The 23,936-nt window shown below is 46.0% G+C and overlaps 1 protein-coding gene across 1 annotated transcript in view; it reads left to right on the top strand.

Moving 5' to 3' along the window:
* The window catches only part of LOC120044749 (probable E3 ubiquitin-protein ligase HERC1), a 96,799-nt gene that overhangs the window by 20,170 nt on the left and 52,693 nt on the right, over positions 1 to 23,936 (top strand). Inside the window, exons 17-38 of the mRNA XM_038989426.1 lie at positions 48 to 180; positions 4,004 to 4,189; positions 4,527 to 4,724; positions 5,351 to 5,524; positions 6,070 to 6,184; positions 6,773 to 6,899; positions 10,288 to 10,498; positions 10,612 to 10,909; positions 11,085 to 11,203; positions 11,456 to 11,712; positions 12,368 to 12,571; positions 14,660 to 14,780; positions 15,096 to 15,336; positions 15,644 to 15,807; positions 16,591 to 16,752; positions 16,913 to 17,010; positions 17,816 to 17,914; positions 18,092 to 18,259; positions 18,999 to 19,238; positions 19,428 to 19,511; positions 19,653 to 19,881; positions 23,468 to 23,780. Coding sequence (XP_038845354.1) covers positions 48 to 180; positions 4,004 to 4,189; positions 4,527 to 4,724; positions 5,351 to 5,524; positions 6,070 to 6,184; positions 6,773 to 6,899; positions 10,288 to 10,498; positions 10,612 to 10,909; positions 11,085 to 11,203; positions 11,456 to 11,712; positions 12,368 to 12,571; positions 14,660 to 14,780; positions 15,096 to 15,336; positions 15,644 to 15,807; positions 16,591 to 16,752; positions 16,913 to 17,010; positions 17,816 to 17,914; positions 18,092 to 18,259; positions 18,999 to 19,238; positions 19,428 to 19,511; positions 19,653 to 19,881; positions 23,468 to 23,780 — 3,941 coding nt within the window. The remainder of the gene's footprint in view (positions 1 to 47; positions 181 to 4,003; positions 4,190 to 4,526; positions 4,725 to 5,350; positions 5,525 to 6,069; positions 6,185 to 6,772; positions 6,900 to 10,287; positions 10,499 to 10,611; positions 10,910 to 11,084; positions 11,204 to 11,455; positions 11,713 to 12,367; positions 12,572 to 14,659; positions 14,781 to 15,095; positions 15,337 to 15,643; positions 15,808 to 16,590; positions 16,753 to 16,912; positions 17,011 to 17,815; positions 17,915 to 18,091; positions 18,260 to 18,998; positions 19,239 to 19,427; positions 19,512 to 19,652; positions 19,882 to 23,467; positions 23,781 to 23,936) is intronic.

Below are 23,936 nucleotides of genomic sequence, written 5' to 3'. Positions count from 1 at the left end.
GTTGTGAGGCGCTCCATTCCTTATTTTCCGCCTGTCTACCCCTCCAGGATGACAGCAGTGTGACGTTGCTCCACAAACACCTATGTCTGCTGTTACCCTACACTGCCGAGACCTTCAGGAGGTCCACCATCTTACTGGAGGAGAGCTCCTTGGACAAGCACGTCATCCACAAGCTACACAGTAAGATAACCATGCTTTATCCTGCAATGTCTTATGCACAAATCGTCACAGATATAGCCTACAGAACACTGTATTGATCTGCACATAGAACAGAAGCAGGTAATCCAGAAGCTACACAGTAAGAGATCGATGCCTGCGTTTTACACATTAATCACAGATCAATCACCATTATGCTATGTTGTATACCAGAAAATGCTGGAAGAAGATTCCGGAACGCCAACGAATTGCCTTCCATAATGTTTCATGCTGACACTTTTTAGAGCAAGTTCCTTAAATCAGAGCACTAGCGCCAACAGTTTGAGAATATTATACACATCCACATAACACTCTTTCCTTCGTTTGGATAAATGGACACCGTGCGGGTGTCCGGGGTCACTCAGTCAGAGCACTGTAACTCCTCCAGTGAGGAAGACTCAGGACTGACTGACTCAGTGTGGTTTAATGATGTTGCTGCGAACAGCCAGATGTTACTGTAGTGCTCTGCTCCACTCATTACCAAATCACATTTTATTGGTCACATACACATGATTAGCAGATGGTGTTGCGAGTGTAGTGAAATGCTTGTACGTGCAGCTTTTAAGGATTTACCCGACACTAGGCAGCTATTGTACATGGGTAGGGCTGTTGCGGTTACCGTATTACCGCTACACCGGCAGTCATGAGTAATGGACGCAATTTTAAAGATGGAAGTTCGAACAGCAGGTTGGAACTGAGTGTAAAACATGGTCATTGTGGATGTTGTTTTAAAGCCTAACATAATGAAATGGACAGCACTTTCTAAGGGGGTGATTCATTCAAAACACCCATATGAATATAAGAGTTTATCCATATGCATAGGCCTATATATGAGCCCAAGCCTGAAAAAAAAAAAAAACTGAATTAAAATAATGATTGTGCCATTATACAATACATAGCTCACCGAATATTACACATGGCAGAAAAACATTCAAAAAAATACTGATTGAAGATATCTTTGGTACATAAATGGTCTAGCCTAAATTAAATTCAGAGTTCGCCTACAGTTATAGTGAATTAGTATTTGATTTTGAATATCCTAGTAATAGGGCATTTTTTTGTAATTTTCATAATGAATAGGCTGACCCATTACCTTTAGCTACAGAATATCTCACCACCGTGCGTTTGTAACGGATGTGAAATGGCTAGCTAGTTAGCGGTGGTGCGCGCTAGGAGCCTTTCAGTCGGTTACGTCACTTGCTCTGAAACCTAGAAGCGTCGTTACCCATCGCTCCACATAGGCCGCGGCTTTTGTGGAGCGATGGGTAACGACGCTTCGTGGGTGACTGTTGTTGTTGTGTGCAGAGGGTCCCTGGTTCGAGCCCGGGTATGGGCGAGGGGACGGACGTAAAGTTATACTGTTACACGTTTCCATCTGCTCTCTCTCCTTCATTCCTTTCTTCAGTGTACAGAGAGAGGGGCTGTCAACAGTTGAATGAAATATCTTTCTTTATGAAAACATATTACAATCGATGTTCCTGAGCAGATTTCACTTGGTTTCCCAAATTAAGCACTGGGTATCTTCAGGAACATGGGTCGGAGAGCCCATGGCATACAGAGTTTGGACGGAATATCACCTGTCGCGCGGCGAAATATGAGTGAAACGACCCGGAGGGAAAGTGGCATCCAGTCGCTTTTCCAGTGCATACGGATGACATGTATTTTTCCCCTTGCCCCTGTTCCTGCCCATTTGATAATGGGCCCTTTTAAATCAAAACTAATTTTACATATTAGTAAAGACAAGATTAAATTGAGAATAGTCAGATGGGTGAAAATATGATCACTTGATTAGAGAACAGCGTGTGCAGCCTGAGGCAAGGAACAGAGAGCTTTTTTTTTGCTACTTTCTTAAATCATCAATAGCCTGTAGTCACATCATGCAGCCCCCATACAGTGCCTTGCAAAAGTATTCACCTCCCTTGGCGTTTTTCCTATTTTCTTGCATTACAACCTGTAATTTAAATAATAGATTTTTATTTGGATTTCATGTAATGGACATAGACAAAATAGTCCAAATTGGTGAAGTGAAATGAAAAGAATTATGCATATGTATTCACCCACTTTGCTATGAAGCCCCTAAATAAGATCTGGTGCAAACAATTACCTTCAGAAGTCACATAATTAGTTAAATAAAGTCCACCTGTGTGCAATCTAAATGTCACATGATCTCAGTGTATATACACCTGTTCTGAGTCTGAAACACCACTAAGCAAAGGGGCACCACCATGCAAGCAGCACCATGAAGACCGAGGAGTTCTCCAAACAGGTCAGGGACAAAGTTGTGGAGAAGTACAGATCAGGGTTGGGTTATAAAACAATATCAGAAACTTTGAACATCCCACGGCGCACCATTAAATCAGTTATACAATTTTTTAAGAATATGGCAAACCTGCCAAGAGAGGGCCGCCCACCAAAACATTAATTAGAGAGGCAACAAAGAGACCAAAGATAACCCTGAAGGAGCTGCAAAGCTCCACAGCGGAGATTGGAGTATCTGTCCATAGGACCACTTTAAGCTGTACGCTCCACAGAGCTGGGCTTTACGGAAGAGTGTCCAGAAAAAGCCATTTCTTAAAGAAAAAAATAAACAAACACGTTTGGTGTTCGCCAAAAGGCATGTGGGAGACTCCCCAAACATATGGAAGAAGGTACTCTGGTCAAATTTAGCTTTTTGCCCATCAAGGAGAACACTATGTCTGGCGCAAACCCAACACCTCTCATCACCCTGAGAACACCACACCACAGTGAAGCATGGTGGGGGCAGCATCATGCTGTGGGGATGTTTTTCATCAGCTGAGACTGGGAAACTGGTCAGAATTGAAGGAATGATGCATGGCGCTAAATACAGGGAAATTCTTGAGGGAAACCTGTTTCAGTCTTCCAGAGATTTGAGACTGGGACGGAGGTTCACCTTCTAGCAGGACAATGACCCTAAGCATACTGCTAAAGCAACACTCGAGTGGTTTAAGGGGAAACATTTAAATGTCTTGGAATGGCCTAGTTAAAGCCCAGACCTCACTCCAATTGAGAATCTGTGGTATGACTTGCTGTACACCAGCGGAACCCATCCAACTTGAAATGTCTGGAGCAGTTTTGCCTTGAAGAATGGGCAAAACTCCCAGTGGCTAGATGTGCCAAGCTTATAGAGACATACTCCAAGAGACTTGCAGCTGTAATTGCTGCAAAAGGTGGCTCTACAAAGTATTGACTTTTGGAGGGTGAATAGTTATGCACGCTCAACTTTTTAGTTTTTTTTGTCCGATTTCTTGTCTCACAATAAAAAATATTTTGCATCTTCAAAGTGGTAGGCATGTTGTGTAAATCAGATACAAACCCCTCAAAGCCCTATTTTAGTTCCAGGTTGTAAGGCAACAAAATAGGACAAATGCCAAGGGGGAGTGAATACTTTTGCAAGCCACTGTATATGTTTTGATTTCTAAGACATTCTAAGGTTTGTATCATTCACAACTAAAGTTGCCAAATAACTCTAAATCTAGCAAATAGGACCAGTTTCAAATGCTAAATTTTTTTGCTCAACATAGCAACTTCATATGCGGATTCTCGCTCAGGAATGGGGAAAAATATCCTTTCATTTCATTCTTCTTACTATAAAATAATTAAATATAAAATAATGGCACAGGACTTATAAGCGTATCTCATCTGGTGTTGCGGTAATACGGTCACTGCAACAGCCCTAAATACAACTTTTTCCTCATTTGTGTTACTCAACTGGAGATGTAGCGGCCTTGACGTACCACATAAGCTGACAAAGCTCTTCTGAATCTCCCTCCCTTCTCTCTCCCCCTAGCGGTGCTCCTGAGCTCTGTAGCGGGCAGCCTGCTGTGCCAGGTCATGTATTCCCTGTTGCTGCTACCCCTGTGGGTGGTACGCCCGCTGCTCACCCACCTGCTCTGTCTGCTGGAGCACCTCAATGAGTTCAACTGCCTGCTGCCAGACACCGCCCTGCTGGAGGAGAGGGAGCTGGAGGCAGCGTGTTCAGGACAGCTGGGTAGGTGTCGACTGGAGGCGTCATGTTCAGGACCGCTGGGTAGGTGTCGACTGGAGGCAGCATGTTCTGGCCCCTGACAGTATGGACCACCAGACCAGTCATGGATAGCCAATGGCATTGTTCTATTGGGACACAGAGACAGGAAGAAAGATGGAGATAATTTAATAAACAGGAAGGGAAATAACTTTTTGTGTATTAACAGAATGTCTGATTTTAAGATGATTGCTGCTAAGAAGTAGAAAATGTAGCAGAGTCCAGGAGCTCCTTAGTGTCATGATGTTATGGATTAATTCTGTGCTTCCAGATGACGCTGAAAGGGCAGGTCATAGCCAAGGAGGGGCGGAGGACGACGGATGGGTGTGGCTTCTGGACCTGGAGAGATCTGTGGCGCTGGCGATTGGACGCTGCCTGGGCGGGATGCTGCAGGGACCGCCCCCCTCTGTCCAAGAGAGGACATCAGAATACTGGCTGTGTAACCCTCTCCTCAGGAACGGACTGGAGATGGACTTTGAACAACTGGGTGTGTAATGACACACACACAAACATTGACCTGTATGGGAATGTTCGTTCTAGTAATTATATTTCTATGACATGACACACGCTAACCATGATGATGTCCATTCTATCTTTAAAAATATTTCAATCTCAAGTCTAATTCCTGATCAAGATCATCAGAAAATAAATGAATTGTGGGGTGTTTAGGTTGTATATTTAAATGTATTTTATTTAACTCGGCAAGTCAGTTAAGAACAAATTGTTATTTACAATGATGGCCTACCGGGGAACAGTGGGTTAACTGCCTTGTTCAGGGGCAGAACGACAGATTTTTTACCTTGTCAGCTCGGGGATTCGATCCAGCAACCTTTTGGGTTACTGGCCCAACGCTCTTACCACTAGGCTACCTGCCGCCACAAATTCTTCTTTGAACTCCTCACCATTGTAGTAATACCTTCAGAAGTATTGTCCCCTCAGCCAGTAACTTGCAGGTAACAGGGTAAAAAAAAAAGTCATATTGAGACAAATACGTGCCAACACAGTGTTGAATTCTTCTACAGTTTATTGAGTGCAGAATTTCACCCGAAGGCCTTCGTCAGGCTTTTCATTGCAATAATAAGTGCCTGTGTTATTGTGTGTCTGTCCCTGCAGACTCCAGCACAACATGGCTCACAGAGGCAGTGCTGCTGGGCTGTCCTGATGCCAAGCTGGCAGACCTGAGTTTGAGCGAGGAGAACAGCATGTTGATGGAGCTGGCTCTAGGATCGTCTAGAGAGCCTGCCGGAGGCCTGTGGAGGAAGATGAAGGAGTACGCCATCAGCAGGGGTAGGGCTAAGGGGAGGCACACACACACACACACACACACACACACACACACACACACACACACACACAGATGCACACACACATGTACGTACGTACGTACACACACACACACACAGATGCATGCTCGTACGCATGTACACACACATGCGTACACACATGTACGTACACACACACACACACACACACACACACACACACACACACACACACACACACACACACACACACACACACACACACACAGCAACACTGTGACATCCTGTGTGGGTGATAATTACTTTAGTGACTGTGAGGGGCTATTCATAAAGTGTGTTTCCAGAGGAAGGACGTTTTATCAGATTATAAAATCATAAAAGCAGAATCTCTTGTCTACAGTATTTTGTTCTTGGGTTCGCCATTCATTAAAGTTATCCTGAATGAATATGATGCTGACATCACCATCAACCCAATACTTTTTTGAAACCTCTGATTTAGAGAGGTCGTAGGTCATTTGTGGCGTTGTGTTTTGAAAAAAAAAACATTCTGTGTTGTGTTATCTTTGGCAGACTGGGATAACAGCGGTCCCTCGGGTGACTCCCTGTTAGAGACGGCGTGTCGCTGCAGCCTGGCTGCTCTCCTCAAACACACAGGGCTACAGGATGAGGCCTACTGGCAGGACAAGTGAGTGGAGCTGCTTAAATAAGCTGTGATACGATTTTCAAATACAGAGATAAAAGTTTTTCTTAAGGGGATACTGTGCGATTTTGGCAATGAGGCAATTTATCTACTTCCCCAGAGTCAGATGAACTCGTGGATACCATGTTTATGTCTCTGTGTTGCTAACTCACGCTAGCCCAATTGCTGGCTAGCGTTAGCACAATGACTGGAAGATTATGGGTATCTGCCAGAATGGTAGTAGATCCCCATAGACTTCCAGTCATTGCGCTAATGCTAGTTAGCATTGGCTCACCAAACGACCTCTATCTTCCTTCATACTGGGCACAGAGACATACAAATCGCATCCGTTAGTTAGCTCTGGAGTAGTAGACAAAAGGCCTCGTTGCCAAAACCAATACCCTTTAATTCTCAGGTACTGAAACCCTACATTTAACCCATTTCTGACATTTCAACCTGTGGCTGGATGTTTTATGAGATGTATCCAATATGGGTCTCTCGAGCAGATGAAATGGCTCCAGTCCTGCAATGTGTAGTGTGTGTGTGCGCCAGGAGAATGATGTATCATAACGTAGTACCTCTTCTCCTTGTTAGGTACGAGCCGTGTGAGATGCTGATAGAGATCTATGAGATGGTGTATAAGATCAGGAGTGCTCTGCTGGCACACAAAGACTCTCCAGTGACTACAGCCAACACACAGGCCCTGGCTAACAGCAAACAGGTATTACCCATGAACAGATAGCTACTGTACAGATGTGCAGGACTGTTAGCCGGGATTCTTCCTATGGCATTGAGGGCTACACCACATCAGTCATTGGCTTCATCAATAAGTGCATCGATGATGTCGTCCCCACAGTGACCGTACGTACCCCAACCAGAAGCCATGGATTACAGGCAACATCCGCACTGAGCTAAAGGCTAGAGCTGCCGCTTTCAAGGAGCGGGACTCTAACCCGGAAGCTTATAAGAAATCCCGCTATGCCCTCTGACGAACCATCAAACAGGCAAAGTGTCAATACACTCGTCGGATGTGGCAGGGCTTGCAAACCATTACAGACTACAAAGGGAAGCACAGCCGAGAGCTGCCCAGTGACATGAGCCTACCAGATGAGTTAAATCACTTCTATGCTCGCTTCGAGGCAAATAACACTGAAACATGCATGAGAGCATCAGCTGTTCCCGGAAGACTGTGTGCTCACGCTCTCCGAAGCCGATGTGAGTAAGACCTTCAAACAGGTCAACATTCACAAGGCCGCAGGGGCAGACGGATTACCAGGACGTGTACTGCGAGCATGCACTGACCAGCTGGCAAGTGTCTTCACTGACATTTTCAACCTCTCCCTGTCCGAGTCTGTAATACCAACATGTTTTAAACAGACCACCATAGTCCCTGTGCCCAAGAACACCAAGGTAACCTGCCTAAATGACTACCGACCCGTAGCACTCACGTCTTTAGCCATGAAGTGCTTTGAAAGGCTGGTCATGGTTCACATCAACACCATTATCCCAGAAAACCTAGACCCACTCCAATTTGCATACCGCCACAACAGATCCACAGATGATGCTATCTCTATTGTACTCCACACTGCCCTTTCCCACCTGGACAAAAGGAACACCTATGTGAGAATGCTGTTCATTGACTACAGCTCAGCGTTCAACACCATAGTGCCCTCAACGCTCATCACCAAGCTTAGGACCCTGGGACTAAACACCCCCCTCTGCAACTGGATCCTGGACTTCCTGACGGGCCACCCCCAGGTGGTGAAGGTAGGTAACAACACATCCGCTACGCTGATCCTCAACACATGGGCCCCTCAGGGGTGCGTGCTCAGTCCCCTCCTGTACTCCTTGTTCACTCATGACTGCACGGCCAGGCATGACTCCAACACCATCATTAAGTTTGCCAATGACATCACAATGGTAGGCCTGCTCAACGACGAGACAGCCTATAGGGAGGAGGTCAGAGACCTGGCCATGTGGTGCCAGGACAACAACCTCTCCCTCAATGTGATCAAGATAAATGAGATGATTGTGGACTACAGGAAAAAGAGGACCAAGCACGCCCCTATTCTCATCGGGCTGTAGTGGAGCAGGTTGAGAGCTTCAAGTTCCTTGGCGTCCACATCGCCAACAAACTAACATGGTTCAAGCACACCAAGACAGTCGTGAAGAGGGCACAACAAAACCTATTCCCCCTCAGGAGACTGAAAATATTTGGCATGGGTCCTCAGATCCTCAAAAGGTTCTACAGCTGCACCATTGAGAGCATCCTGACTGGTTGCATCACTGCCTGGTATGGCAACTTCTTGGCCTCCGACCGCAAGGCACTACAGAGGGTAGTGTGTATGGCCCAGTACATCACTGGGGCCAAGCTTCCAGCCATCCAGGACCTCTATACCAGGTGGTGTCAGAGGAAGGCCCTGTCTAGGTCCAAGAGGCTTCTAAACAGCTTCTACCCCCAAGCCATAAGACTCCTGATCATCTAATCAAATGGCTACCCAGACTATTTGCTTTGCCCCCCCCCCCCCCCCCCTCTTTTACGCCGCTGCTACTCTCTATTATCTATGCATAGTCACTTTAATAACTCTACCTACATGTACATATTACCTCAATTACCTCACCTGACCGGTGCCCCCACACATTGACTCTGTACCGGTACCTCCTGTATATAGTCTCGCTATTGTTATTTTACTGCTGCACTTTAACTACTTGTTACTTTTATTTCTTATTCATATTTTTTTAACTGCATTATTGGTTAGGGGCTTGTAAGCAAGCATTTCACTGTAAGGTACACCTGTTGTATTAAGCATTTCACTGTAAGGTACACCTGTTGTATCAAGCATTTCACTGTAAGGTACACCTGTTGTATTTGGCGCATGTGACTATTAACATTTGATTTGACTTAATGTCAAGACAGTTTTCTGAATGATATCTCCATTCAACCTGAAGAGCTATAACTGTCTCATGCTGTCTCTCATGTACAGTTGAGTTGGAAGTTTACATACACCTTAGCCAAATACATTTAAACTCAGTTTTTCACAATTCCTGACATTTAATCAGAGTAAAAATTCCCTGTTTTAGGTCAGTTAGGATCACCACTTTATTTTAAGAATGTGAAATGTCAGATTAATAGAGTTAATGATTTATTTCAGCTTTTATTTCTTTCATCACATTCCCAGTGGATCAGAAGTTTACATACACTCAATTAGTATTTGGTAGCATTGCCTTTAAATTGTTTAACTTGGGTCAAACGTTTCGGCTAAACTTCCACAAGCTTCCCACAATAAGTTGGGTGAATTTTGGCCCATTCCTCCTGACAGAGCTGGTGTAACTGAGTCAGGTTTGTAGGCCTCCTTGCTCGCACACGCTTTTTCAGTTCTGACCACACATTTTTTATAGGATTGCGGTCAGGGCTTTGTGATGGCCGCTCCAATACCTTGACTTTGCAGTCCTTAAGCCATTTTGCCACAACTTTGGCACAGTAAACTTAGTGTATGTAAACTTCTGACCCACTACAATTGTGATACAGTGAAATAATCTGTCTGTAAACAATTGTTGGAAAAATTCCTTGTGTCATGCACGAAGTAGATGTCCTAACCGACTTGCCAAAACTATAGTTTGTTAACAAGAAATTTGTGGAGTTGTTGAAAAACGAGTTTTAATGACTCCAACCTAAGTGTATGTAAACTTCCGACTTCAACTGTAACTGTCTCGTGTTGTGTCTCATGTAACGGTCTCATTGTGTCTCTCATGTAACGGTCTCATGTAACTGTCTCATGCAACGGTCTCATGCGACTGTCTCATGCTGTCTCATGTAACTGTCTCATGCTGTCTCATGTAACTGACACATGCTGTCTCATGTAACTGACACATGCTGTCTCTCATGTAACTGACACATGCTGTCTCTCATGTAACTGACACATGCTGTCTCTCATGTAACTGTTTCACGTAACTGTCTCATGCAACTGTCTCACGTAACTGTCTGATTCTGTCTCTCATGTAACGGTCTCATGCAACGGTCTCATGCTGTCTCTCATGTAACTGTCATGTAACTGTTTCATTCTGTCTCTCATGTAACTGTCTCATTCTGTCTCTTCTATTCCTTCCAGAGTCCCAGTGGGCAGGACCGGCAGGAACCGGGTCCCTCTGGTAGGGAGCAGCAGGCGGACCGGGGGAAAGATCAGGACCCTGAGCTGGGGGGTCACGGTGGAGGTCACGAGACTCACCAGGGAGGGCAGTTCCTCCCCACGACTGCAGAACACAACCAGGAGGAGGGGCCAGAGGAGGACACGCCCAGCATCAGCAGTATGTACCTGCCGGGTAAACTGGACCATGTCCTTGGTCTTTGTTTGTCGCATGATGATTTTGATGTGTAGTACACACACACTCTCTCCCACCTAAATCTCTTCTCTCCATCCCTGTTTGTCCAATAGAGGTCCTCCAGTGCTTCCTGGCCACGCGGGAGGCCATGCAGCTGCAGCAGAACGAGACTGTCTATGAGTCTTCCGGGACCTCCACCCTCCCCAGCAGCACAGAGAGCCCCGGCACCCCAGAAAGAGAGCCCCCTAACAGGCAGGGCTGGGAGCGGCGGAGGGGGTCCGAAGAGGGCATGTCATTCCCTGTAGCCTGCCACCTGGTTGTGTCCCGCTGTGTGTTTCTCCTCCTGGGGGTCCGGCCCGCGTGGCAGGAACAGAGTGAAGAGACAGGGCAGGCGGAGAGCACTGGAGCCAGGTGAGTAGGTCTGTGGAAGGGGGCAAGGAGTCAAGGGTGTGTGTGTGTGTCGTGGGTGGGGTTGTGGGTTTGGGCATTGCTGTCAATATGTGTGTGTTTGTGTATAATTCAGTACATTATCCCTAGTATTCATTGTTTTTTAATCTACTATAAATACCTGTTCTGCTTTCTACAGGAAATCAACTTCATCTACAGATTCTCTACTCAGTCCAAATACCGAACAGAGCAGATTCACCATGGGCAGTAGAAAACCATCTGCAGGCCAGTCCAGAAACTCCTTCAAGAATAGAATGGGTAATAAATGACTCACTGAATATGATCTAGCTATCAATCCAGGAAAGTACACAGTCACACACACACATACAACCCGTCACAGCAATCCCCAAATGATATCACACAATAGAAGATGTAATGAGAGGTCTAGGCCCAGTTTCTGTAAAGCACTTTGTGACAACTGATGATGTAGAAAGGGCTTTATAACCACATTTGATTGATTGATGGATGAGAGGTCAACTATATAACCGCTGACCTCTGACCCTTCCTCAGGTCTACCACTGTGTTCCCTGGGCATCATGAAGGATGCGTGGGAGCGGTTACGCCAGTGCATCAGCCCCACCACCAGCTCCATGTGCCAGGGCGGGGCGGGCAGCTCACCCAGCGTGCTCAGCCAGGTCTTTCATTTCCTGTGTGGGAGCCTGCTCCGTCCGACCCCACCCTCCTCGTTACTGGAGAGAGAGGCAGGCAGCCAGGCAGACCCCAAGGCCATCACACTGGCCATGTACCAACAACAGCAGAGGGCAGAGGTAAGTATTTATAAAATCGGTACAGTTACACATTGCAATATTATTTTTGGACAATATTATTATCGATATTTGCCTGCAAGTATCGATTAGTAAAAAATAATAAATAAAACTACTGTAGGTAGCGTTAGCTAGAGCTAGTCGGCTGTACCGGCGCCAAAGCGCCAATATTTCTCATCCCATTACTTGTTTTCCATCTTGTTTTTAAATAGCGAGCCAACATGTTTTCAGCACTTTTCTTTCCATGGCTGATCAAAACTCTTCTCATGCTCTATCTTGTTTCTCTGCAGCAGACTTAGTGAGCAATATGTTTGGAATTAAATTCTAGTATTGTACCGAAAAAACATTGAATTGTGAGATGCAATACATATCGGTACCTAAGTATTTTTGATATATCGTAAGGTCCCTGGCAATTCCCAGCCCTAGAAACTAAATACCTTCTTTTAGTGACTGCGCTAGTGGTGGGTCTATTCTCCCTATTGCAGCATTGTAGAATCATTATCAAAGACTTGAATATACGGAGATTTATTTATTTTAACCATTTATTGAGAACACATTCTCTTTTACAAAACAACTGTAGTCGTCCGTTCATTCAACATGGAGGGTTACAATAATGTTAGTAAAACACTGTGGTTCTCTATGATTCTCTTGTGCTCAGGTCCGTCTGGAGGCGTTGTGTCAGATCTCTTCCTTCCTGTCTGAGATGGAGGAGAAGAGGAGTGGTTCAGGCTCCTCTCCTCCCCTGCGGTTCCCTGGCTTGTTACAATCTGTTCAACTGCAGTTCCTGTCTGGCTGCTTCGGACTGGGGACACCTACCACAGGCTGCCAGTCTGGAGACAACGACCAGATGAACCACTACACTGTAAGTTAGACCAGATGAACCACTACACTGTAAGTTAGACCAGATGAACCACTACACTGTAAGTTAGACCAGATGAACCACTACACTGTAAGTTAGACCAGATGAACCACTACACTGTAAGTTAGACCAGATGAACCACTACACTGTAAGTTAGACCAGATGAACCACTACACTGTAAGGTAGACCAGATGAACCACTACACTGTAAGGTAGACCAGATGAACCACTACACTGTAAGTTAGACCAGATGAACCACTACACTGTAAGGGTAGAGCAGATGAACCACTACACTGTAAGGGTAGAGCAGATGAACCACTACACTAAGGTAGACCAGATGAACCACTACACTGTAAGTTAGACCAGATGAACCACTACACTGTAAGGGTAGAGCAGATGAACCACTACACTGTAAGGGTAGACCAGATGAACCACTACACTGTAAGGGTAGACCAGATGAACCACTACACTGTAAGGTGGACCAGATGAACCACTACACTGTAAGGTAGACCAGATGAACCACTACACTGTAAGGTTGACCAGATGAACCACTACACTGTAAGTTAGACCAGATGCACCACTACACTGTAAGGGTAGACCAGATGAACCACTACACTGTAAGGTAGACCAGATGAACCACTACACTGTAAAGGTAGACCAGATGAACCACTACACTGTAAGGGTAGACCAGATGAACCACTACACTGTAAGGTAGACCAGATGAACCACTACACTGTAAGGGTAGACCAGATGAACCACTACACTGTAAGGTAGACCAGATGAACCACTACACTGTAAGGGTAGACCAGATGAACCACTACACAAAGTTAGACCAGATGAACCGCTACACTGTAAGTTAGACCAGATGAACCACTACACTGTAAGGGTAGACCAGATGAACCACTACACTGTAAGGGTGGACCAGATGAACCACTACACTGTAAGTTAGACCAGATGAACCACTACACTGTAAGTTAGACCAGATGAACCACTACACTGTAAGTTAGACCAGATGAACCACTACACTGTAAGGTTGACCAGATGCACCACTACACTGTAAGTTAGACCAGATGAACCACTACACTGTAAGTTAGACCAGATGAACCACTACACTGTAAGTTAGACCAGATGAACCACTACACTGTAAGGTTGACCAGATGCACCACTACACTGTAAGTTAGACCAGATGAACCACTACACTGTAAGTTAGACCAGATGAACCACTACACTGTAAGGGTAGACCAGATGAACCACTACACTGTAAGGGTAGACCAGATGAACCACTACACTAAGGGTAGACCAGATGAACCACTATACTGTACGGGTAGACCAGATGAACCACTACACTGTAAAGGTAGACCAGATGAACCACTACACTGTAAGGGTAGACCAGATGAACCACTACACTGTAAGGGTAGACCAGATGAACCACTACACTGTAAGGGTAGACCAGATGAACCACTACACTGTAAGTTAGACCAGATGAACCACTACACTGTAAGGGTAGAGCAGATGAACCACTACACTGTAAGGTAGACCAGATGAACCACTACACTGTAAGGTAGACCAGATGAACCACTACACTGTAAATTCAGTTACATATCATCACTGCACAGGGACACCCACCATAGTAGTAAATAGTAATTACTTGAGCAAACACAAACAAGTTGGGGCAGCAGGTAGTCTAGTGGTTAGAGAGTTGGGCCAGTAACCGAAAAGTTGCTGGATCGAATCCCAGAGCTGACAAGGTAAAAATCTATCATTCTGCCCCTGAACAGGCAGTTAACCCACTGTTCCTAGGCCATCATTGTAAATAATAATTTGTTCTTAACTGACTTGCCTAGTTAAATAAAGGTAAAATAAAATACATTTTAAAAAGTTGATGCTGGTAGTATGAACAATGCGTTAAGGAAGGGGTAGGGGACCCATCACATGTAGAACAGTAAGTCTTTACTGTGTGCTGAAAAGGACGAGACTCACTGGCACGTGCTAAATACTCAACTGCTGAGATCTAGCTCTGCCAGGTGACAATAGTCATTTCAAGTTGATTGTGTAGTATTTTAATATTATACCGATGTGTTTCTGTCCCCAGTCTGGGACCCAGTCAGCATCTATGTTTACCCAGAGAGAGCTACAGTCTGCTGCCCACACCCTCTACCAGCAGGTGGTCCGAGTCCTGAGACAGAAGGTCCTCCTGGAGAGGGAACAGACAGGTTGGGGTCCAAATATTATATAACACATTTACTTTAGACTGGTCCAAGATCTGTTGGTTTCCGTATAGCCAACTCTTTTGGCCATTGGCAAGACGGCACAAACAGATCTGGCTACAGTAACATGACTCCAGGGTCTGCTTCCACACATTCATATATCCATCCCTGACAGTGATTTCCCCTTGCCTGATCCCAGATATGTTTGTGCTGTCTTACCCCATTTCGATCATAGGAGTTGCCTCCACAGCATAAACAGGTCTGGGATCAGGCTAGCAGTGTGTTCACCCTTTTTGTATTCCCTCCCTCTCTCTCTCTCAGGCTCCTACCAGCCCCTGCTGTTGGCCACAGTGTTTGCTTTGAATTTCCACTACCAGCCAGTAGATCTGGTGGTGGTCTGTAAGTCTGGCATCCTGGAGATCCTGTCGTTGCTGACAGACAACACGTGTGTTCTGATGAACCAGCGCTGGCTAGCAGCCTCTGTGTCCGGAAGCATGCTGCTGAATGAAGCCGTAAAACTGGCCTGTGCCCGCCTACTGCAGATACTGGCCATCGCTGCTAGGTGAGTAGACTGGACAGGGATGAGGAAAGGAAATAGGAAAGGAACTAGGACGCTAGGTGAGAATGCTGCCGAGTGGAGCTGTCGAGCTGGCCTGCTGCAGATGCTGGCCATCGCTGATCGTTATGTAGCTGCCTTGCTTAGTGCACAACAGCAGAATATGGCGTCTAGGATACTTAGAATCCCACCAGATGTATTTATTTAACCAGCGACCTTCTAGTTGCAGACCTGGCTTCTCTAACCTCTAGACTACCTGCCGCCTAACTGAAGTCCACCCTCTCTGTGTGTTTGTGTTCTGTTCTGTTCCCAGTTCGTGTGAGGACTCTCTGCCTCTGGATGTGTCTCAGGCCCTGCTGGATGTGATGCGTGAGCAGCTCCAGAGTCTGTTACACATGGTCCACCAGCAGGAGGCGCTGGAGAACACGGCAGCAGAGGAAGCAGACCAGGACACCACCAAGAGGATCCGGAAAGAGGGTGAGGCAACGTTAGAGGGGGAAAATACTTACTTTTACTTAGGCCTTTAAATTCCATGGACAACATAGGACATCATAGGGGGGAGATGACCTATTTGTCGCATAGAGTAGGCCAGAAGGCTAAACTGAAAAACATGAGCTGAAACTTAAGCCTACATTAACCTTGAACTCTACCAAATAAAATGATGGCAGAGCCGCAAAAGCACTTTTGGCCAAGGGTTTATTTACATAGTGATTCTGAAAGAAGAATTGTACTGCCACTAAAGTATACATTATGGGGACAGCTAAACAGTACTGCCACTAAAGTATACATTATGGGGACAGCTAAACAGTACTGCCACTAAAGTATACATTATGGGGACAGCTAAACAGTACTGCCACTAAAGTATACATTATGGGGACAGCTAAACAGTACTGCCACTAAAGTATACATTATGGGGACAGCTAAACAGTACTGCCCCATCAACAGCTCAATGAAAAAGGTTCCCTCTTGATATGAGAGGCTCCTTTTGTAGGGGAAGCCCCTCCCACCAGATCATACCAAACTCATGAATTAATTAAGCCATTACAAACATCAAAGCCTACATTTATCAGTCAGCTAAACATATCATGTAAGGTGAGGGAGAGAACCTGACAGGTCGGTTATGACTAATGTGTGTTTGTTCTGAGTGTAAAAAAATAAGTATTCACTGTTCCTCAACGCCATTGTTGTGGCCCAGTATGAGATGTTAGCTGGACATAATGTCAGGTGGGATGAACCTTCACAGTTTACATTTCTCTGTAGGGATGGAGGTGGTGCGGAGCAGTAGGGTCATCGAGTCTCAGCTCGCTGACTTCTTGGTATTCCTGAGGCGTATCCTGTCGCTAAGGGTGACCAAAAGAGTCTCTGCCTTCATCAAGTGGATCGATCCACTCATGACCATCATCTCACACAAGTGCTCTTCGGGTAAGGGCTGAACGCAGTCAACAATTCCGTTTTGATTCTCTTTACACTGCGGAAAATTGTGGGGATGTGTCATGTCTCCTCACTTGTATCACCTTTTAAAATGTTTAATCAAATATAACTTGATCAGCTGCTTGAAATGAAGATGTGACGTTTCCATTAGGTTCTCCACGATTCCGGAACTTGAGAACCAAACTGCTAGCCTTCCACATTCTGGAAGGTCTGTTACCGGCCTGTTCTGATACAGCACAGATTGAACAGGTGAGACCACAGAGTATTCTACTGTCTCTGTCTGTCTGTGACCACAGAGTATTCTACTGTCTCTGTTGTCTGTCTGAGACCACAGAGTATTCTACTGTCTCTGTTGTCTGTCTGAGACCACAGAGTATTCTACTGTCTCTGTTGTCTGTCTGAGACCACAGAGTATTCTACTGTCTCTGTTGTCTGTCTGAGACCACAGAGTATTCTACTGTCTCTGTTGTCTGTCTGAGACCACAGAGTATTCTACTGTCTCTGTTGTCTGTCTGAGACCACAGAGTATTCTACTGTCTCTGTTGTCTGTCTGAGACCACAGAGTATTCTACTGTCTCTGTTGTCTGTCTGAGACCACAGAGTATTCTACTGTCTCTGTTGTCTGTCTGAGACCACAGAGTATTCTACTGTCTCTGTTGTCTGTCTGAGACCACAGAGTATTCTACTGTCTCTGTTGTCTGTCTGAGACCACAGAGTATTCTACTGTCTCTGTTGTCTGTCTGAGGTCACAGAGTATTCTACTGTCTCTGTTGTCTGTCTGTCTGAGGTCACAGAGTATTCTACTGTCTCTGTTGTCTGTCTGAGACCACAGAGTATTCTACTGTCTCTGTTGTCTGTCTGAGGTCACAGAGTATTCTACTGTCTCTGCTGTCTGTCTGTCTGAGACCACAGAGTATTCTTCTGTCTGTCTGTCTGAGACCACAGAGTATTCTACTGTCTCTGTTGTCTGTCTGTCTGAGACCACAGAGTATTCTACTGTACCTGCCAGTTATAAAGAATGGAACTTACTTTTTCCCCCCTCCCTCCCCTTCAGATTGTTGATCAGCTGTTTGGGCTTCTCTCAGTGTGTATGTGGGAGGAGCCTTTAGCTGTGAAGAAGAACCAAGAGAAAACGGCAGAGAGCTCCAACAGGGTATTCACAGTAACAATATCATGGACATTTTATGAACTTGGTGTGGTGTTGAGTAATGTGGTCCTGTGTATCTCAGTTGGTAGCTTAAAAGGTCATGGGTCATGAACTTACTATACTCTAAGTCACTTATGATAAAAGCGCATGCTAAATGGTATACACGTTCATGCTGTGTTCCAGGACCCAGGGAGTGAAGATGAGTCTATTCCTATTGGAGACTTCTCCTTTGACCCCTACAAGCTGATCTGCTGCTCGTTGGAGAGCGGCAACGTCCTGTCTCATGGATCAGGAGGGAAGGGGTACGGCCTCGCCACCACAGCCATCAACTCCGGCTGCTTCATATGGAAGGTAAGGGGGAGGTATTAATGTACAGGATAATATACGATGGATCAGGAGGGAAGGGGTACGGCCTCGTCGCTAACGCCTTGCCACTCCATCACCTCAGGCTGGTTTTTATGGACGGTAGACTGTCTGTACTAGTTAATCAGTGTGTTTTGAGAGGATCCATTTGAGCAAGGTGAGGCACAGAATCTCTAATCTTGATCGTACGGAGTAGTAGTATTTTAGGATTCAAGGTGAGGCACAGAATCTCTAATCTTGATCGTACGGAGTAGTAGTATTTTAGGATTCAAGGTGAGGCACAGAATCGCTAATCAAAACTCAAATTAAATTTGATTTGTCAGATGCGCAGAATATAACAGGGTTAGTAGACCTTACAGTGAAATGCTGACTTACAAGCTCTTAACCAACAATGCTTTAAGAAGTTAAGAAAAAAAAGTTAACAAATAATTAAAGAGCAGCAGTAAGATAACAATAGTGAGGCTATATACAGGGGGTACTGGTACTGAGTCAATGTGCGGGGGCACCGGTTAGTCTAGGTAATATGTACATGTAGGTAATCTTGATCATACTAAGTAGAAGTATTTAGGATGCACAGTGATTTGTAGATAACTGATTCTGTACAGTTTGACTACAATGATGATGTCAGACATACACAATGATTAAAACATATGTTAAGTTGCCTAAATCATATAAATCTGGCAACATTGTATCCTCCTAATTCCCCTTCTTCATCACCCTCCTCCAGTTCAACATCACCAAGGAGAACAAAGGGAACGAGGGCACCTGTATCGGAGTGTCTCGCTGGCCCATCCGGGACTACAACCACCGCACCACCACGGACATGTGGCTGTACCGGGCCTACAGCGGTAGTCTGTACCACGGAGGGGAGCTGGGCCGGGCCCTGCCATCCTTCACTCAGGGAGACACCATCACCTGCGTCCTGGACATGGAGGCTAGGACCATCTCTTTTGCCAAGAACAACAAGGTCTGTATACTTTACAGCCTGGGGAGGAAGGGAATTAAATTCAACCCAATTAAATTCAGTTTAAAAGGCAATTATTACGATACAATATAATACTTTTATTGTCCATTTCCATGACATTTGTTGCTGGCAGGCATAGGATATTCGTCTGAATATCATTAGGACATGCCTAATATTGTGTCTTGTTGACAGGAGCCTAAACTGGCTTTTGAAGGTGTGGAGGCCACGGAGTTGTACCCTTGTGTGTTATTCTACAGCAGCAACCCTGGAGAGAAGGTGTGTGTGTGTGTGTCTTTAATTGGCTCTTTTAATACAAGGTAGATGTCTATGAAACATTTTGAAGTTACACACATAATGCTATCAGTCTGCTTTCAATGGACTAAAGTAGGACTCACCACTACCCTGCTCTACCCCTAGGTGGCACTGTGTGACCTCCAGATGAGAGGCATGCCCAGTGACCTGCTGCCTGGTGAACCACTGTGTTCCCCCCGCACCACAGTACTGCTGGAGGCCACGGTTCAGCTCCTCCGCAGGCTGCACCAGTGTGACGGCTACTGGACACAACACATCAACCAGCACATGCAGAGCCGGCTGGAGCTCATAGGACCGCTCATGAAGGAGGGAGGCCTGGGGACCGTCAAACATGGTCAGCCACTGGGCGCACACACTAGCAGTATGATACATTTAGCAGACGCTCTTATCCAGAGTGACTTAGTTAATACATTCATCTTAAAATAGCGAGGTGGGACAACTACATTTCACCGGCAGAAAGTACATTATTCCTCAATGTATCTATCAAGTGCTGGTTGTTATTTTTGTATATTTTTATTTGAGGGAGGGGGGTCACGATGAGGATTATTTAAGATACTGTTTGAAGAGGTAGGGTTTCAGATGTTTTCGGGGAGATGGGCAGAGACTTTGCTGTCCTAGCTTCAGGGGGAAGCTGGTTCCAACATTGGGGTGCCAGGACAGAAGAGCTTGGACTGGGCTGAGCGGGAGTGCCAAGAGACCTGAGGGTGCAGAACAGAATGCTCAGGTTGGGGTGTAGGGTTTGAGCTTAGTCTGAAGGTAGGGAGGGGCAGTTCCTCTCGTTGTTCTGTCGGTAAGCACCACAGTCTTGGTTGTGTGGAGCGTGCGCAGGATCGAGGTGACAGAACTTGGGAAGGTTGAAAACCACGAGCGCCGCAGCGTTCTGGATCAGTTTCAGGGTTTGATGGCACAAGCGGGGAGCCCAGCCAACAGCAAGTTTCAGTAGTCCAGACGGGAGAAGACAAGTGTCTGGATTAGGACCTGTGCCAATTCCTGTGTGAGGTAGGGTCATACTCTACGAATGTTGTAGAGCATGAACCTGCAGGAGCGAGTCACTGCTTTGATGTTTGCAGAGAACAACAGGGTGTTGTCCAGGGTTACGCCAATGTTCTTTGCACTCTGGGAGGGTGACACTGGAGTTGTCAACCGTGAGGGAGAGGTATTTGAGCGAGCAGGCATTCCCCCCGAGGAAGAGCAGTTCCGTCTTGTTGAGCTTGATGTGGTGGGCCGACATCCAAGTTAAGTGTCAGAAGGAGAAAAATATTTAAATGTCACCCGCATAGCAATGATATGACGGAGCCGACTGACTTGGTATATAGAGAGAAGAGAGGGACTAGAACCGAGCCCTGGGGTACACCAGTGGTGAGAGTACGTGGTGCAGACACAGATCCTCTCCACGTCACCTAGTAGGAGAGACCTGCTAGGTTGGATGCAATACAGGAGTGTGCAGAGCCTGAGACGCCCAACCCTGAGAGGGTGGGATGATTCATGGTGTTGAATGCAACGTATGGATGAGAACAGAGGAGAGAGAGTCAGATTTGGCAGTGCGGAGAGCCTCCGTGACACAGAGAAGAGCAGTCTCGGTTGAGTGACTGGTTAGGGTCAAGATCATTCTGAGATGATAATGTTGATCAGACAGCACCCTCAAGTGTTTTGGAAAGAAAAGGATACAGGTCTATAGTTTTTGACGTCAGATGATTAGAGTGTTGGTTTCTTGAGGGAAGCAACTCGTGCCATTTTGAAGTCAGAGGGGACTCAGCGCCAGTGGTGAGGGATGAGTTGATGAGATAGTCTGGAGAAGGGAGGATGGCAGGTTGTCTGGAGGCCAGACCTCACTAGTTAAGAGAGAGGGGGAGAAAGAGGTCAAGGCTTAGGGTAGTTCTGTGTGAGTTGAGACCGGGAGGGGGTGGAAGATTAAGGTGGGAGGAGAAAGTAGTTTCCTATGGTTAGAGGCAGAAGCTTGAAATGTAGTGATAGAAAGTGGCTTTAGCAGCGGATACAGAGGAAGAGAAGGTAGAGAGAAGGGACTGAAAGGATAATAGGTCCTCTGGAAGTTTAGTTTTCCTCCATGTTTACTTCCCTACATTTTTGCTCAGCTACCCGCAGCCCTGTTCTGTAAGCTGGCAATCAGCCATGGAGCAGGAGGGGAGGCCCGAGCCAACCTGGAGGAAAGGGGACAGTGCAAATCATGGGATGAGGAGAATAGTGTCGAAGAGGCAGAATCATGAGACCGGAGGGAGAAGGATTTAGCAGAAGGGAGAGATGATAGAAGAGGAAAGAGTAGTGGGAGAGAGAGAAGATTACGTCCTCACATGACCATCTGGGTGGTCAGGGTTGGAGGAAAGGAAGACAGAAAAGGAAATCAAAGTAGTGATCTGAAACCTGGAGAGGGGTTGTAGTGAGATTAGTAGGCCAGCAGCCTCTAGTAAAGATGAGGTCAAGCGTATTGCCTGCTTTTTGAGTTGGAGGGGATTGGGAAAGGGTGAGGTCAAAAGAGGCAAGGAGGGGAAATAAATGAATCGAAGGCAGATGTCGCCAAGTACGAAGAGCGGTGAGCCATAGTCAGGAAATTAGCTTATCAAGGTGTCAATCTCATTGAGGAACTCTCCCAGGGTACCTGGTGGTCGATAGATGACAATGTTAAGCGTGAGTGGACACGTGACAATGTGGAATTCAAAAGAGGAGATGGACAGGTGAGGGAGAAAGAAATCTCCACTGAGGAGAAATGAGTAGACGTGTGCCGCCACCGCGACGACCAGATGCTCTCGGCCTATGAGAGAAAACAGTCAGATGAAGAAAGAGCAGCTGGAGTAGCGGTGTTCTCTGGGGTGATCCCTGTCAGGGACAAATCAAGAGACTGAAGGGCAGCATAGGCTGAGATGAACTCTGCGTTCTTGATCGCAGATCGGCAGTTCCAAGCGCTGCCAGAGACCTGAGAATTCCATGGTTTGTGCGCGTGGGGTACACTAAATTATAAGGGTAGCAGCCGAGAGGTGAGGAGTGTCTATAACGCCTACAGGGAGAGGAGTGAACAATAGAAAATCAAACAGAGCTACAAAGAGCAAAATGAGAATCTATAAATAACTAGGTAATATACTGAGAAAGTGGTGTGGAGCCTTCCACGAACAACTCGGGAAGAACTTACAGCTGCCTCTGAGAAACCAGTGGAGAATGAAGAACTAACACTAATTGCCAATTGCCTAGCAGACGAGGAGAGCACGGCTCCCTGTACTAATTGCTGATTGCCTAGGAGAGGTGAAACCACTCCCCCCTCCAATACAGCCACTGGTTACCAAAACAAGTCACACATTGCCCCGCCCCTTGATCCTGGTTGATGTGGCAACAACTATCTGCAAATGATGAGCAGTCATCAGTTCACACACCAAGTAGACCACTGGGAAGACAGGCAGCACTTAAAGTAGTTGGTCCTAGCTGGGGAAAAGACAGTACTAGACCACAACAAATAATCACTCCTGGAGATATCAGGAGTCCTCTAGATATAGAATATATATATATATATATTCTAGATATAGAATGAAGTACGCTGAGATGGAGGCTGAGAAGTTGGTTATATATACTCAGAAAAGAGATGAAACCTCTTCCTCTCTAGTACAGCCACTGATTACCAAAACAAGTCACAAATTCACACACCTGAATACGTTCACAGAATAGAGAAAGAGCTCAAACTAACTGTAGCTATTCAGCATTGTCTGGAGAAGGCTAGTGGTATTTGAAGAAGTTTTTTACTGTGCTATGATCGTGATGTGGTTGTTGTACCTATTTTAGTTGAATACACAGATTTAAGTCTGTATGTTCTGCTTCAGTCTATATCTGACTAAAATGTAAAGGTAGCCTTAAAAAATATGAAAAGTTAATCACTATTCAGCAATGATTTTTAAAAATCTGATTTCTGTCAAATCCAGCAGGCCCGAGACCTAAAGGAATTGATGAAAGGGAGAAGAACAAAGAGCAGATCGGGAGTTGTGTTGGAGAGGAGACTGTAGACCCAGGGGACTTGGTGACGGGACCCTCAGGCCTCTCTGAGACCCAGCTGGGTGCTTTGTGCTCTGAGGTGTGGCCGGTGCTGGCCCTGATCGGAGGAGTGGACAGTGGGCTTCGGGCAGGGGGGCTCTGCCTGCACAAACCCAGTGGGAGAAGGGCCACCCTGCTGGGGGTACTGAAGGAAGGAAGCCCCCTAGCCAAGCTTCAATGGGAGGAGGCTGACCTCTCTGTCAGGTATTACAGTAGAGATCACACACACACACAGACACACACTCAACTGTAGAGAATTGTTTTCATGCACAGTGCTGGTTATTTCCAGACTTGTGTGATAGCAAAGCAACAATGGATGTCTTACAATATCTGTATCATTAATTGATCTCTAGCCCTGTG

Source organism: Salvelinus namaycush, chromosome 3, assembly GCF_016432855.1.
Source record: "Salvelinus namaycush isolate Seneca chromosome 3, SaNama_1.0, whole genome shotgun sequence".
In the NCBI taxonomy this organism is placed as follows: Eukaryota; Metazoa; Chordata; class Actinopteri; order Salmoniformes; family Salmonidae; genus Salvelinus; species Salvelinus namaycush.
This window is presented reverse-complemented; position numbering and strand designations above follow the sequence as displayed.